This window comes from Mycetomoellerius zeteki, unplaced genomic scaffold, assembly GCF_001594055.1.
Source record: "Mycetomoellerius zeteki isolate Tzet28-1 unplaced genomic scaffold, Tzet1.0 scaffold151, whole genome shotgun sequence".
NCBI lineage: Eukaryota > Metazoa > Arthropoda > Insecta > Hymenoptera > Formicidae > Mycetomoellerius > Mycetomoellerius zeteki.
The window spans coordinates 401,392-416,698 of NW_017256458.1; the positions used below are offsets into that span (position 1 = coordinate 401,392).

Sequence of the window (15,307 nt, forward strand, 5' to 3'; positions counted from 1 at the left end):
CATGCCGCTCGAAATCCGACTGAACTTACTGTATTCCCTTTGCCTTAATGTCGTCTGAATGAACTCGTTGTCTCTGGGACATTAAATTTTCCACATTTTTCTTCATTTCTCATCCGCAAGGCAAAGGGACTGCCGCCGCATTCTCGGCTGACGAGTCTCGCAGTCGCGACAATCGAGAGAAAGACACGGCAGAATATCACTTTGGATTACATTTTCGCGCAATTCTACTTAATCCTTCGGAGCTGATACCAAAATTTCTAACACATTTATTGGGTCTGTAAGATCAATTTAATTTATATTAATTAAAAGGCATTATATATATATATATATAATTAATTCCTAGGAATCAAAATGACATAGAAAACGAATATTAAGTATATTTTAATAAAAATTCAAATTTACAAAGGTAATATAAAGAAAATTGAACTGTTTGACAAAGAAATTTATTATACAATTAAGGGTCCAATACACTCCGAAGGATTAATAAGAATCAACGCGCGTCAGTCGAAAAGATCGAGCACTCACTGAATCGAAAAAAGAGACGAAGCAAATTTTCACTAATGATTTCATAGATAGACGAAATTGTTCGCGAATATTATATCTGTACGCAACAGAAAAATTAAGAGAATAGCATGATTATAAATAAAATTCAACGCGTTGGTCACACAAAATCTGGAACATATAAAAAATTACGTTTATTCTCCAACGAAGGCTTTTCAAAACCATATGTTTCTCCGCGATCAATTTTGGCATTTGGTGGACCGGCGGGCGTTAAGAGGAATCGGCACCGTTCTCGTTCTCGTCGTTGATGTAGAGCGAGACTATCGAGTGCTTCTTGCAAAAGGCCCACCACCAGCGGAAGCCCGACAGTCCGGTGAACATAAAGCCGGGATCGTGCTTCCGCCTGAGACGCTCGACGAAGTTCAATATCGCATTCAGGGACTTCTTCGTGCGCCGATTGTACGGACTGACGCTGATATCGCAGCAGAATTCGAGCACCGCTGTTTCCTCGCTTGGATCGAGGGCGGTTTCTTCGAGAATCATCATCCTCTTGGACTTGCCGAGGATGTTGTCGTAGAGAGTGCCCTTCGGGATGCCGTACTTGGTGGATGCCTGGGTGAAGCGCATCTTCTGGGTCACCACGGCCTCGATCGCTTCCTGGAGATCGTGCCGCGTCCACGTGGGCGCCTTCAGCTTCAGCAGGGTCGTATAGTCAGCTAGAAAATAGTCAGCGGTTTCTTTTTGACTTTTCAGCCTCGTTTCTCGTCTTTTAATTTTTCGCGTTGAGAACCGCGCGGAAAAGCCGCACCTAGAGAAGATTGAAAATCGCGCACCTTGATGAAGCTTTCTCCCTCTTTTATCTCTTTCACTTTCGCTTTATTCTGCGTTATTCTATATATTCGGATGTCTTTAGCGTAAACATCCGATAGAACAGCAGGTGGAGTTTGTTTGTTATACAAGAGAAGAGATGATAATTATAAATATTTATGCAAGGTTAGAAAACATGCTGAAGATCCTTCAGAGTGAATCGTAAAATTCATGAAGCAATAAACAGTTAATGTTTGCAAGTGCGAAAACAAAAGTTATGAAAGAGTTAGTAATAAATAAAAAGCTCTAGGAAGAGAATAGGAACGAAAGACAAAGTATACTGGTATTTTGCGGAATTCACGTAATTGTTAAGGATTGGAAATTATATGTATTATATATAGTTTATAATTAAAAATTATATTGCTGTGCTATTTTTTCGTATAGACTAAATAAGTGATTAACGCAGCTTGCTAATGAAAAGAAAGCACGAAACCTGGGAGGTGGCAAGTAAACGAAAATAGGATCAGAATATACGGTGAAGCACTCTCGAGTAAAAATATATCACACCGAGTACGAATTTTACGAGGCTCTCAAGATTCATTCGTCCTGAGTAAGCAATCAAAATAATTTACCAACACTAAAACGAGGAGGTGGCAACGGCAACTTAAAAAGAGCATCGCGGGATTCAAGGGGAATCCCTTCTCAAAGACCCTTACGAAGAAACGAGTTGACTTCAAGCGATCGGCTTGAAATTAAAACATGTCGATTTAATTGATCATTTTACATGTGTCGCTATCGATGATTATACGGTGCAATTATTATAATTGCACTGTAATTATCCTTTTAGTCGTGCGTTAATCATTGCATTGCCGATCAACTTGAAGCGAAAGAGCCGGCGAGAAGACGAGGGCAGGGCGAAAGGGAGAAGCGGGAATTGCGGGCCACTGTGTGGTCCACAGAGCGCGTCACACCCACGCGTGTTAGCAGCAGTTAACGTCACTCATGTCGGCCAAGCGATTTATGTGGTGTCGCGGCGCCGCGTCGCTCCGCACCGATTTCTGGTTCGCGAACTGCGCGCAATTGCGCAGGAAGAAATTTAATCCGTCGTTATAATTATCGCGTTATCGCGGACAGGAAATGATGATAGGTCTCTTCGCGACAAGCCAGATTTTATTTTACTCTCGTCGCGGTGTGAATTCGCACGTTTTGTAAATTAATTAAATGGTATTTCCAGCGCAGATCTGTCACTTCCTCGTATAATAGATGGATATTTTAAGCACCATCGCTAAAACTGCTTAATATACACCGTTTCGGCATGAGGGGAATCGGAAAAAAAATGAAAAAATAAAAAAATAGGAAAAACCCGCAAGTCGCTTTTTCTTTCAGCATAACAATTCGTGATTGCATAGAAATATGAATAATCTCGTTTCGTGTGCGAATTGATCGTCCCACAACTGCCGCGCCGGGAATGATAGCCAGTGAATCAAAAAAAGAAAGGAAAAAAAAATCGCCACGTATCGCGTGTAATGGCGTCGTGACTAAATCCGGGCTGGGAATAATCGCGTCGAATAATATTATCATACAATGGCGTTTTGCCACGCGGTGCACGTGCAACCTGTAGTTTTGCGCGGGGCATTTTCTCTCGGATTGGCAAATCGTCGCTCACACCAGGCGGACAATCGCGGCTAAACGAACAATCGTGCTTAGGCAATTGCGTCCTCAAAAGACGCGTGTAGATTAAATATTAATCTGATTACTGAGTCGCCTCATTGATTGGGATGTATATCGTGAAATTCTTAATCTTTCAGTTTACAGCGACAAATCCATGATCTACGTCTACCATCGAAAGCACGAAGGTTTCTTTCTTTCTCTTTTTCTTAGAAAATTAATGAAAATTTTTCCGAAAATTAACGCTCCACCGGCCAAGTTGAATTTTTAAGGCATATATCTTAAAATTTAATTATTATAGATACAAATCTGAAAATAATTTTGTTGGATTATCAAAATAACTAAGTAGGATGTTCAAATTAGTTGCTATAATGTCGAAATTTTTTGCAGCACTACTCATCATATTTAAGTTTCTTGTATTATTATTTTGATAATCTAAAATTATTTTCAGATTCGTATCTAGCTAAATTTTAAGATACTTGCTTTCAAAGTCCAACTTGGCCGGTGCAGTGGAGGGTTAACATTTTCAGATCTATCTATATCTAAATGTGTAGATATTTCAGCAAAGTCGTTTTTTCCTTGTATAGTAAAAATTCGTTGTTAAAATTTTCACAAGTATGTAAGAATTTTTTCAGATTTTTATCTAGTGGAACAACATAAAAATTTACACTGAAGCCCAAGTTGCTGACAGAAAGTGCAAAATTTTATATGGCTGATGGAGGGTTAAAATATGTCTGCAACTGAAACGTAGAAATAGCGCACTTTCAACCGTTCAAGTTTCTCGACCTCGAAATGGATATTGTCTAAGGAATGAAACGTGGTTTTTGTAAAAAAAAAAACCGTTACTTTTTATCATTACTTTGTTATAATAAAACGATTTGATAATGATGTTGCGAATTTTTTATGGCAGAAACGGTAAAACCAGAATTAAAAAAGTCAATTGTTATCTGTTTGTAACAGAAAAGTCACTCGTTACTGAAAAAAGAAATTCGTTATTTGTAACGAGTTACTTTTACTCGTTATTTGTAACACATCACAAGTAACGAATTACTTTTTTTCAGTAAATAGTGTATAATGGTGACAGTTACTTTTCAAAATCACTTTCCCAATCTTAGCACAACCTTAGCATTTAGTTAATTATCGTTACAGTCACAAAAGTTGCAACGTTATTATCAAATCGTTGCTATAAAAAGTAACGGTATTACTATACTTTCAATCCCTGATATTGTCAACAAGAAAATTATATATCGAGTAAGGGTATTTAATCTTCGAAATTTTAAATTACTCATTTTTCCGTGGTAAACACCGAGCGAAAGTGGAGATCCGATGTTCGCTTTAAGAAACGTTCTCGTCGCGGACGAGAAAAGCGCGGAATAAATAAGCGTGATCGTTAAAAGAAGCAAACAGCCGGCGGCAGCGGCCACGTCTCATGGGAAGTCAAGGAGTAATCGAAGAAAATGATTTAAGCGAACCGAGAGGGGAATATGCGCCTACGCACGCAGTCGGTATACGCTTAAGCACGCACGTACGCACGCACGCACGGTCGTACGCACGCACGCACGGCACCGGGGATCAATTCGAGACGCATATTGCGACGTTTATGTGCGTTTATGCGCGTTTATGCTCGAGCATACGTACTACGGCAAATCAGGGCTTGAAGATGAAGAATACGACTGGGAAAATTATTTGAAACCTCGTTTGAACAACTAGAGCTTCCATACACTGAAAGAAAAGTATTTGTGATTATAATTGGCTGGTAAAACAATTGTGGTTAGAAATTTATAATTATTGCTGCTATAATATTAATAATAATAATCTTATGATTATAATTATAATTACATAAAAATGGTTGCAAATACTATAATTTAACTATAACTTTTATAGTTACACACAATAACTATTATTATTTAGTCACTTAAGGTTGCCAACTATATATATAATATATTTGTTCTATGCATATAATTATTTTTACTAACATTATAGCATGTTATTATAATAATTGTAATTGTGGTAATATGTAATTATAATCACAAATACCAAAAATTCATAGCTTCGAGCATTATGCATAGAACAAAAAACACACAATTATGCGAAATTACAAATACTTCTCAAACCTCTTGAGTATATAGACGCTGATTTAACCTTTAGAGGATCGGACTGGCCACTATATATTGGCCAACAACAGAAGTCTGTATAACTTGAATCACCGCAACCCATCAAATATTCCAGCTATTATTTCATTAATATAATTGAGAATGTGTTTTGAAGATTTTCATACAATACAGACTTTGCCATAAATTTCAATATTTTCACTTGATAGGTGGAAAATGATAATTGGCAAAAAATAATATAAATAAAAAATAAATAAATAAAAATGTAAAAAAAATATAAAATGTAAAAAAAAACGAAAAAAATATCAATGTAAAAAAACGAAAAAAATATAAAATGTAAAAAAACGAAAAAATGGGACTATAACTTTCTACGTCCTCGTCGTTAGTCCTGGATTACGCTAAAGAAAAGTTTCATATGTACGTAAATGTCTGTTATTCAATTCGATTCTAGGTAAATAACACCATTTTTACATAAAATTTCGATAATCTGACTTTAGAAACGTGTTCTGCGACATCAAAAACATTTAGGAATACTAAAAACAAAAAATGAAAATTTTCCACATTGGCCACATCCCATTGCAGACCGGATTGACCACTATAGTGGCCAGCGGAAAACTCGTCGACTTCTCGTGACATAAACATTCAATATATACATGAATTTTACATTAAAAAAATTCAAAATTTCAAGACAAAAATGCCGGCCCTCTAAAGGTTAAAAGTGTGGACATTTTATTGCACCTGCTATTTAATTTCGTCCTTTGACTCATGGATTAATGTACCGGTAAAAATTGAAGGATCTTTGTTTTTAGTGTGATATCCAAAGATTTTACAAATGGAGACTTACATTCAAGAGGTATACCCGCGATCGATGGTGCGTAAGGGTTAGACGCTGAACCTTTCGCTTGCGAATCGCCGGCATGTTATCGCCGCTATTAACCGGCATCCGCTATCCGCAACGTCTATCTAAATTGCTTTCTATATTAAAGCAAAACGCATTCCCGCGCTTTATTATTGTCGGACCCACGCTCACGTTCCTCCTTTTATTTTATTATTGTTCGGCTACCACGTATAACTCCACATCGCGACCTCTCTTCGTACTCTCTCGTGTTGCCACCTCCCATGGTTGTCAACGACGACGACGGCCGTGCTTCCAGGAACCTTATCGTCCGCAAGTAGCATTTGAAAAGGCAAAGAAGGTAAATAATAAGATATTGATCTACGAATAATGACGGACGTTCCATCCCCGCGAAGACTAAAGGTCGAGCACGAAACTGGGAGACGATCAGTCGTCGTTTCTAGGACGAGGCTTGTCACATACAAAGCTGATGATTCAACTGTAGGGAACAACGTGACCATGAACTTGAAAATGGAGCGAAGCGAATCGGACAACAGCCCTCGAGGGATGCTCGAGGGATACTCGAGAACAGGAAATCTCCACTCGAACTCGGAAGGGATGATCGGTCGTTGCGCCACTACTTACTACGGAAACCGATCGTCGGAATTCGTTCGACAGATACAAGCGGCAGATAATGCGACAGATATTGTAGGAGAAGAATGTGAAGTCTTTTACAGATGTCGCGAAACAGGTTATACGGGGTGTCTTCGACTAATCGTACTTTCCTTTAACGATAAACGCCACGTAAATAATTAAAACTAAAGATAAATATCAACAAATATGTATATATGCGACAATAGTAAAAACAGGAAAAATCATGTATTGCATGTTATATTATTATACTAGCATCATTCAAATTTCCTTGATAACATAATAAACTTTCTTTAGATATTTAAGCTACATTTACCCTGAATATTTAGACTACATGCCACACTGAGAGAAAAGTTTTTGGAGAGAATTTGTGATTATATAATTACATGATATATATACCATAATTATTACGTATGGGTTGATCTTAAAAATGACTATAGATTAGACTTAAATTATATTAATTGCAATTATATTTTTGGTACTATATTTATAGTTATTTTCAGTGCTAGTTTATTTTTTAATAGAGTTATAAATATAATTATTATTACTAACGTTATAGCAGTAATAATCATAATTATCATGTACCATGTAGTTTTTTATAGTTACAAATATACGGAAAACTTTTCCCTCAGGGCAGATAAAAAATCGTAATCATGATTTTATTTTTACAATTTTAACTTTGATTTCGGTAAATCTATCGGTAAAAGAAAGTATGAGGACACCCTGTGCATAGAGATAGGCAACCAGACGTTGTTTCGCGTGTGTGCGTTGCCTAACGTGGAGGCTTCCACGTTTACGTCCGGCCTGGGGGCCGTGTCGAGAGGGCGATTATCTCCTGAAACGTATCGAAACGAGACGAAGAGGAGAAAAACGAAAACGGGACTCACCTGCTATACTGGAGGTGGAGGCGCCGAGCCAAGCGTGGGACGACTCCAACAACTTGGCCTGAAACAGAAAAGGTCGGTCGGTCAGACATCGGTGTGCTGGAACAATGATTAACGGCGATTTAGCGGTTGGTTGGGAAAACGACTTAATCTTTTATCCGAGCAATCTTCTTTTCTAACCGGAAGTAGAATGACCTTCGCCGGAATAATTATTTAATCGAAACTCGTCGGCGGAAGAAAGAGGGTTGAAGTATTTTAATCCCTATTGGTGCCGCTTGACATCGCGCAAAACACGAATTATTTAGACTTTAATACTTCAAGTTACATAACAGAGAATACATCGATATATACATTAAATCGGATCACGACCGAAAGAAGGTTTTAATCATCGAATCACTTGTTTAATTCTATCTAATCTTATATCTTCGTTTTAAAAAATAAATGATATGTTAATAATAACGACGATAAGATAAGGATAATAAGTATAATAAAAGATTTAATCTCATAAATACTTAAACGTAAATGGAGTTTATGAGATATAGGCAAGATAAGTATAACAGTTTGGAAGAGATCTTACATTGAAAAAAAAGCCTGGGTAATATATAGCTATCAAATGTATTTTGTTTAGCGTATTGATGTAATATTTAGTAAGTAATATTAGATATATATATAATAATAATTAATTGTTTGATGTAATAATTACTAAATATTTAGAAAAATAGAATTGACATTTAATTGGTCCATCTAAACACTAATTTTTTTGTTATACGTGGGACGGCTTTGTTGAAATATCTGAAAGTTTAGATAGATACAGATCTGAAAATAATTTTGTTACACCATTAAATAATTAAATTTTAAACTATATAGTGTACAAGTAACGCGTTACTTCCCAACCTTGCTGTCATCTAAGTTTGATTATTATTACCAAACTTTTTCTTCAGTGACTTTTTATGCTCGATTCTGTACATGTGACACAATACGAAAAGGCGTCTTACCAAACATGTTCCGGGACTGCAAGGGAAAAATTGTATGCACTGAAAATACCGACGTAATCCGAACTGTTCACCTCGACCGACAACTTTGCTAATATGCGAGGCTTTTCGAAGGGGATTCGCGAGACGCCAGGGCACCGAAAGCGCAAGACACACGCAAAGTTAGCTCATTTGAAAAGTTTCGCCTCTTCCCTTTGCGCTTTCGGATTTTGCGATTTCTGCAATATCGTAGGCAAGCGCGTATGCCGGTTATACTTGTTGTATACATTATACTTCCGGACCGAGCCTCTTTCTTCGGCCTGACTTCTCAAATTAATTTTTAAGGGTCGCTCGATGCGCCCCGATTGCCGCTCAAATCCTTCCACCCTACTTCTTCCCTTTTTTCTTTCCCTTTTTCCTCGCGTTTCAAAGTTTCATAGGTTCGCGAATTCTACTTGCAGAAAGCCGAATGCCGCTTTGAGAGACGTTCGTGCGTGAAGATGTCGGCTATCATCCATTTCGTCCACTAAAGCTGTATTTTTTATTTCGAACTAAAATTGATCAAAACTTACGGAGTAAATGGATCTAATTTATACGCATTAACTTTTAAGTAGATAAATAGGTGATTTAAAGATACGCAAAGTGATAAGTAGAGTGTAAAACATCCAAGAAATTAAATTTTAATTCTATAGTCGTATCTTTTACAATATATTGTTAGTTAAATTTACATTAGTTTTATATATATACTCTTATGAAACAAATATATGAAAATAAATCTGAATCTTGAGATTTCTGGGCATTTAGGTAATACTTTTTTTCTTTTTTCAGGACAAGATTTTAAAGAAGACTATATTTGAGGTGTTGTGGCCACTCCATTTACCTACTTAAAGGTTAATCCTTCATTCTTGAGTATCGACAGAAACGCGTATGTAACTTAAATACTATTTCACACAATGGACTGTTTTCAGTATTCTTTTTGATTTGACGAGAACGCGGAAACGTCACTCTTCGGAAGTGCAGATAGCGCCGTATACGAGAACCTCGTATTGTGCTGCGGTATATTTAAATTGTTCAAATCTATTCAAATGTACGCCCCCCTCCCTTACCACTACCATGGCGCCGCAGTTACCGTAAATCGTTTTTCGGGGTTTCTCGCGGTCATCAAAACGGGAGGGCTTTTTAGGAGGAGGGAACGAAAGGCGGCGGCGGCGATGCAGCGAAATAACGTCTCCACCGCCGTGACACGAGGGGGATGGCACGGAGCGTTGGCAATTTCGCGAAATAGCCCCGCGTCAATACACGTGCACACGCATCTCTCGGCTAAACCACACAAAGAATTATTGAGCAGCCCGCTCGTTGTTTCCGACGAGCCTCGCTCGAGCTGGAGGAGGACGCATAAGTGAGAGACCAAGAGGGGGAGAGACGGGAAAAAGAGGGAGGAGAGGAAGAAAAGAGATAGCTAGAGAGAGAGAGGGGGAGAGAGGGGGAGAGAGAGAGAGAGAGAAAGAGAGAGACTGAGCCTGCTCTGCAGTTGTAACTTGGACGCGCAAGTAGTATATCGTGGCGCGTGCATTTTTCATTGTCTCGTGTCCCCTGCGCCGCGCCGCGCTCTGCGGTGCAGCTCGCGGAATACACCGTGCAGAGTGCATACGCGACGTGCCGGTTGACGTGTGCATTGACGAGAAAATTGCGAGCGTCCCTGTATATCGCGGTCGCCCACCCTCGCCAGCGTGTCCTCTCTCTCCCTCTTTCTCTCTCTTTCTTTCTTTTTCCCTCTTTTTCCACGTTTTTTCCATCCCCCCTGTCATCCCCCACTTCTTTTTTTAGGCCGTCCCTTTCAGGTCGTTCTTACGTCGCGCACGGAATGCAATGCCCGTCCAATCGTCTTTCTCTCCCACACGGATAATCCCGTTCGACGCACGTTGCGACGGGAATAGGACGTGATAGAAGATTTTTATAATGAAAACATTACGTATTACATGCAGCCGAGTAATTAAGGACGCGCGAACAAGGATCGTGATGTTCCCCTTATCCGTTTTCTTTCCGACAGGGATTTTAACTATGGTTCACTTGATTCGAATGTTGAAGCGTTCTTTGATTAGTCGATTATAGTAAAATTCTTTTTTCTGATTGGTCAATCAAATTCTTCGAAGCATTTGTAGCCCTAAGTGGATCGCACTTATTGTTAGACAAAGATTAAAACTATGATGTAGAACGATCAGTCGAAAGAAATGTTTCTATAGAGCAATTCAGATTATGTCCGAAATATTAAAATTATTAAAACTTAAAGGTGATAATTATCTGTTCCTGTTTACGTCTTATAGGACGTAATTAATTTCAATTTTGCGTCTTGGGTTAAATTTTCTATCAACGGTCAATGTTATAGTGGTCATCTATTACAACTCTGTACCTAGTCTTTCTTCACGTCGTATTTAAGAGCTTCAGCAAACGAAGAGAAAATCGCCTTCGGAGGAGAAAGAGGAGGAGGACCATGAGAAGCGACGACGACGGCGTCTCGACGCACATAGAGACAGTGACCGTCGGCGTCATTCAACGGCAGTCTGCATCTCAATTTGTTTCGACGTACAGCAGAACACCCGTGTATATAGTCCGGCTAGTTTCTGTATGATGCATGCCGCTAATGGAAATGAGGCCCCCCCTCTCTCTCTCTTGCTCTCTCTCTTTCATTCTTCCTCCATCTCCCCCGACTTCTCTGTCCGGTCCGCAACGCGGAGCATGCATCCGTCTCCATCATCCCCTTCGTCTTTCCCTTTCAGCCACTTTCCCCTCTGCTTGCCTCCGACGGGAGGGAAGACATGAGCCACCCTGGCCGCGGCACCGAGGGGATTCGTGAATTAAATATCGCGCCGAGCTCGTGCGCGATTTTACCCCGCCCGTGAATCTCTCTGTTTCTCTTTCTCTCGCGCTCTCCTGTGAGTTCTGTTGCTCCTCGCTTCTCTTCAGCACACGCTCGCTATTAACCGCCTTCAAATTACTGGGCTGACCGCTGTGAATTTTTCACGTACGCCGCCGTCGCGGTAACCTGACTATACCTCCTTGATCGCACTGAGATGCGGTCAGAAATTCCGGAAGCTGTTAAGGCTGACGGAATTCCGAAAGGCAGTCAGCACGTGAGCAAATATCGACGCATCTAATATCACGAGATAATCTCTTTGCGATTCATATTTTTATGAATATACCTATGTAGCGGAAATTCACGTTGTATACGACACGATGTAAGATTGTGGGAAAAAAGAAGAGTCAGTCGAGAATTAGATATACTTACAGGGTGATACGAACCTCTAAGATTTCAATATTGTCTGAAAAATCAAGTAAATACAAGTAAATACTGTCAGAAAGTTTTTTGTTTAGTGTCACACACGCTTGTTTTGGATTCCGAGAAGAAGGCTCTCTTGACTACCACATTTCCCTGATATTATTCCCCTTTCTTCTTCTAGGAGTATATTAGGGACATAGTTTTCTCCATCAAGGTACCAAATATGAATGTCTTACGCAACTGAATTGTATCCGCTATAACTAAACGGTATTTATGACTAATAATATGCTCAGCACACTTAATTGGCACGATATACCGGGCTCGATAATCTTCGTACCATTAAAGTGCTTATGTTGGGAGTTTGATAATATATAAGGTTTGATAAATTTTGTAAGAAATTTTTAAAATTGTTCTTTACGACAAAAAAAGTTAAAAATACGTATGTATTTTGTTTATTTTAAAATACCGGAAATTTATCGTGTACCTTGTAGGGTTAAAGACATGGATAACCAAGTTGTATACATAGAGAGATCTGAGTATATAATAAAGATATTTACAATTAATACCTAAAATCATTAGCGTCACTCTAATAACCTATACGGTAAAAGGCATAACCACACACAATCTCTGCGTAAGGAGAATAGCTTACGGGTGAATAACGACGTACCAACGATGCGATCAACATCACAAAGTTCATTTGCACGCGAATACTATGCGTAAATCTGTTCGATGATCTCTTGGGACTTGCCACGGGATCAGACGACGACGACGACGACGACGACCTCTCGACACCTCGGCGTCGAGAATAAAATATCCGGGCTCACGGGATATCGTCGCTGTGAAGAAAACTTGGGCTATTTTCCAGCGAAACAAGTTACCGGAAAGTTTCGGCCGCGTCTCGAATGAAAGTTCTCGTCTCTTGGACTCGGAAAGAGATTCGCTTCTCGTCTTACCTCCCGTTCGAGAGCCCGCGACAGCCGTGAGGTCCCCGTCGGCGGGGTCGCGCGGCACCTCCATATCAGAGTAAACGCGGTATACGCGGGAAATTACACGTTAGATCGAAGTTTCACGAGGGTGCAGCAAGATGGAATAGAAAACTCGATCTAAAAGAGGAAACTTCCTCGAGAGAAAAGCGCGAGACGTTATTATTCGCTGTAATTTTTCTAGTTATCCTTAATCCTTTCCCCCGAATCACAGCGAATCTCGGTTGAAACTACATGAATTATATACGTTCCTTGTGCGAGCACATTTATGCGATTCAGATACAGATGGAATAAGGGGGTTGAGAACTTTTCTCTTCAATTTTCTCTATATTAATTAGAAAATAGCATTATTTCGCTAGCTAGTTAGATTCTGCGCGTGTAAATTAGCATAAATGTAACGTAGTAATAAATGCGATGCTTAATTAATTTTGTAAATATAATCGCTTGAAAGCCGGTACATAAAAAGTACTATTACGTTATTATATTATTATATTATAATACGGATATTATAAAAGACTGTTACGTTATTAGTTATATTACCTTTACACACATTTGGGTCATTCGTGTCATGCACGTCTCTTTTCTTGGAAATACTAAAAGCATTTGGATAATAGTAATTTTTATTTTTTCTTTTTTCAAATACACAACTTTATAAATATTTTCTAAAGATGTTAAAGTATATGTAAAAATCACTTGATTATAATTTTTGTATATTTATAAAATTAATGAAAATTAATCCAAGAAATGAACGCTCCATCGTGTGTAGTCAGTCATCGTATGTACTAAAGTTTATTACACCCAAACAAAATTCTGTTCTTTAGCGGTACCCTCTTCTAGAGAACTTTTCTTTAATATACGGCCTCAAAAAAATACTCTAAAATGTAGAGGAATATCGTATAGCTATGAGATGCTAGATAAGCTAGATTTAAGATTGTAATCCTCTTAACGCTATAAGGATCTTTTAGTTAGAAGAATCTATCTTGTAATGATGTGCACATCATCCCAGTAAAAAGTTTTTCATACATAAGTATACATAAATGGGTTAATCCAGTTTTATTAATAAATATTATTAATTAGCATCACATTTCAAAATGAGCAAAAAAACAGCTCTTTCAAAAATCTAAAGGCTGCATATTTAGAAATAACTCCAAAATTTTCAGAAAACTCTCCCATTCGATTTGCATATGCCTTTTTATAGAACTCATAAACGTTTTCTTCTTACGAGAAGTGTGTCCATTTGTGGTGGGGCCGCATACTTACTTCTTACAAATGATCGAACGATTTGCATGCCGCAAATAATTTACATATCTTTTTATTTCAAGAAGCTATTTAAGTTATTATACTATGGTGGAAATTCCTATAGAGGAATTTACTTTTGATCATAGCTCATGCATTCATTTTTCTATAGATGAATGCGTAAATATAGATATCGGTATATGCTTCATGTATAAAATTTTTTCCTTAGAGGAAATACTAGGAGCAATTCTCCGCTTATAAGTAGAATATTTTTTTTTAGTGATATATTTACGATTTTGAAAGAGTAATTATACCGTCGATTATTTCCCTTCCTCTGTAGATTTTTTTTTCTAATATTAATAATATTAGAATTGACATATGTTTGACACAACATACGACCGATGTAATTCGAAATTAAACGCATATTTCATTCTCTTGATAATTCCTGATTTCGTGTTTGATGACGCTCAAACGAGGAATATGCCACACGCGCACAAAGAAATATGACGGGCGGCATTATTAATGTTAGCATTAAATGTTTATTATCACTTCGTTATTTCCGACGAAAAATAATTACGCTGCTATCGCGGAGCGCCGAACCTGCCACGGTTTGTGCTCGTCGGTACCGATATTTTATTACGTTTGCGCTTCTTTCGCAAGAGACACACGCTTTTCACCACGTCCTGGGAAATACGTAAATAAACATTGATACAGCTGATTTATCTAATTTGGACATAATGACATTCCGAATGCAGCAGCCGGCTATTTTATATTAAAGAAATGTAGAATCAATATATGCCATTATGTTAATAATGAACATAAATAACACGTGAAAAACTGCAAAATCGTTGAGACATGAGTAAGCTGATTTAAAATGGAACGAGCTCCAATAAATAAAATAAAATGAATAAAATAAAATCCATTGGATTATTGCATGCAAAATGTCTCGCTTTTATATCGACAATTTTTAGATAATTGTCAAACAAACAAGATACACATACTCGAAAAAAATCAGTAACTTTACCACGTTTTTTTTTTAGAAAATGTTTTCACAATCGAACATGTCACAAAAGTCGATAATAAGACGTCTATTAAGCTGGCACAGCCACTTCAGCACAATCAAACGCGACCTATACCACATTCTTTTGCTATTTTTTTGCTAATTTTTTCCTCTATTCCCGATTTTTTTGCTCCAGCCGATTCGCTAAAACCCATGGCTGTGCTAGCTTAAGATCAAAGTTAGCACAGCCATAAAGAAAAAAAGCAGCAAATGAAAAATCAAGTACATAGTCTTGAAGGGCTATTTTTTTGTTAATTTTTTGCTCTAATCTCGATTTTTTTGCTCACCGTTTAAGTCGAAAAATTCGACCAAGAGTGTGGCTG

At 38.1% G+C, this 15,307-nt stretch overlaps 1 protein-coding gene across 1 annotated transcript in view; it reads right to left on the reverse strand.

Annotated features, from left to right (window-relative positions):
• Positions 1–660: 660 nt before the first annotated feature.
• The window catches only part of LOC108720537 (protein bric-a-brac 1), a 324,369-nt gene continuing 309,722 nt past the window's right edge, over positions 661–15,307 (reverse strand). The window contains exons 2-3 of the mRNA XM_018444602.1: positions 7,461–7,518; positions 661–1,217 (exon numbers count right to left, since the gene is read on the reverse strand). Of these exons, the coding sequence (XP_018300104.1) occupies positions 772–1,217; positions 7,461–7,518 (504 nt within the window). The 3' untranslated portion in view covers positions 661–771. The remainder of the gene's footprint in view (positions 1,218–7,460; positions 7,519–15,307) is intronic.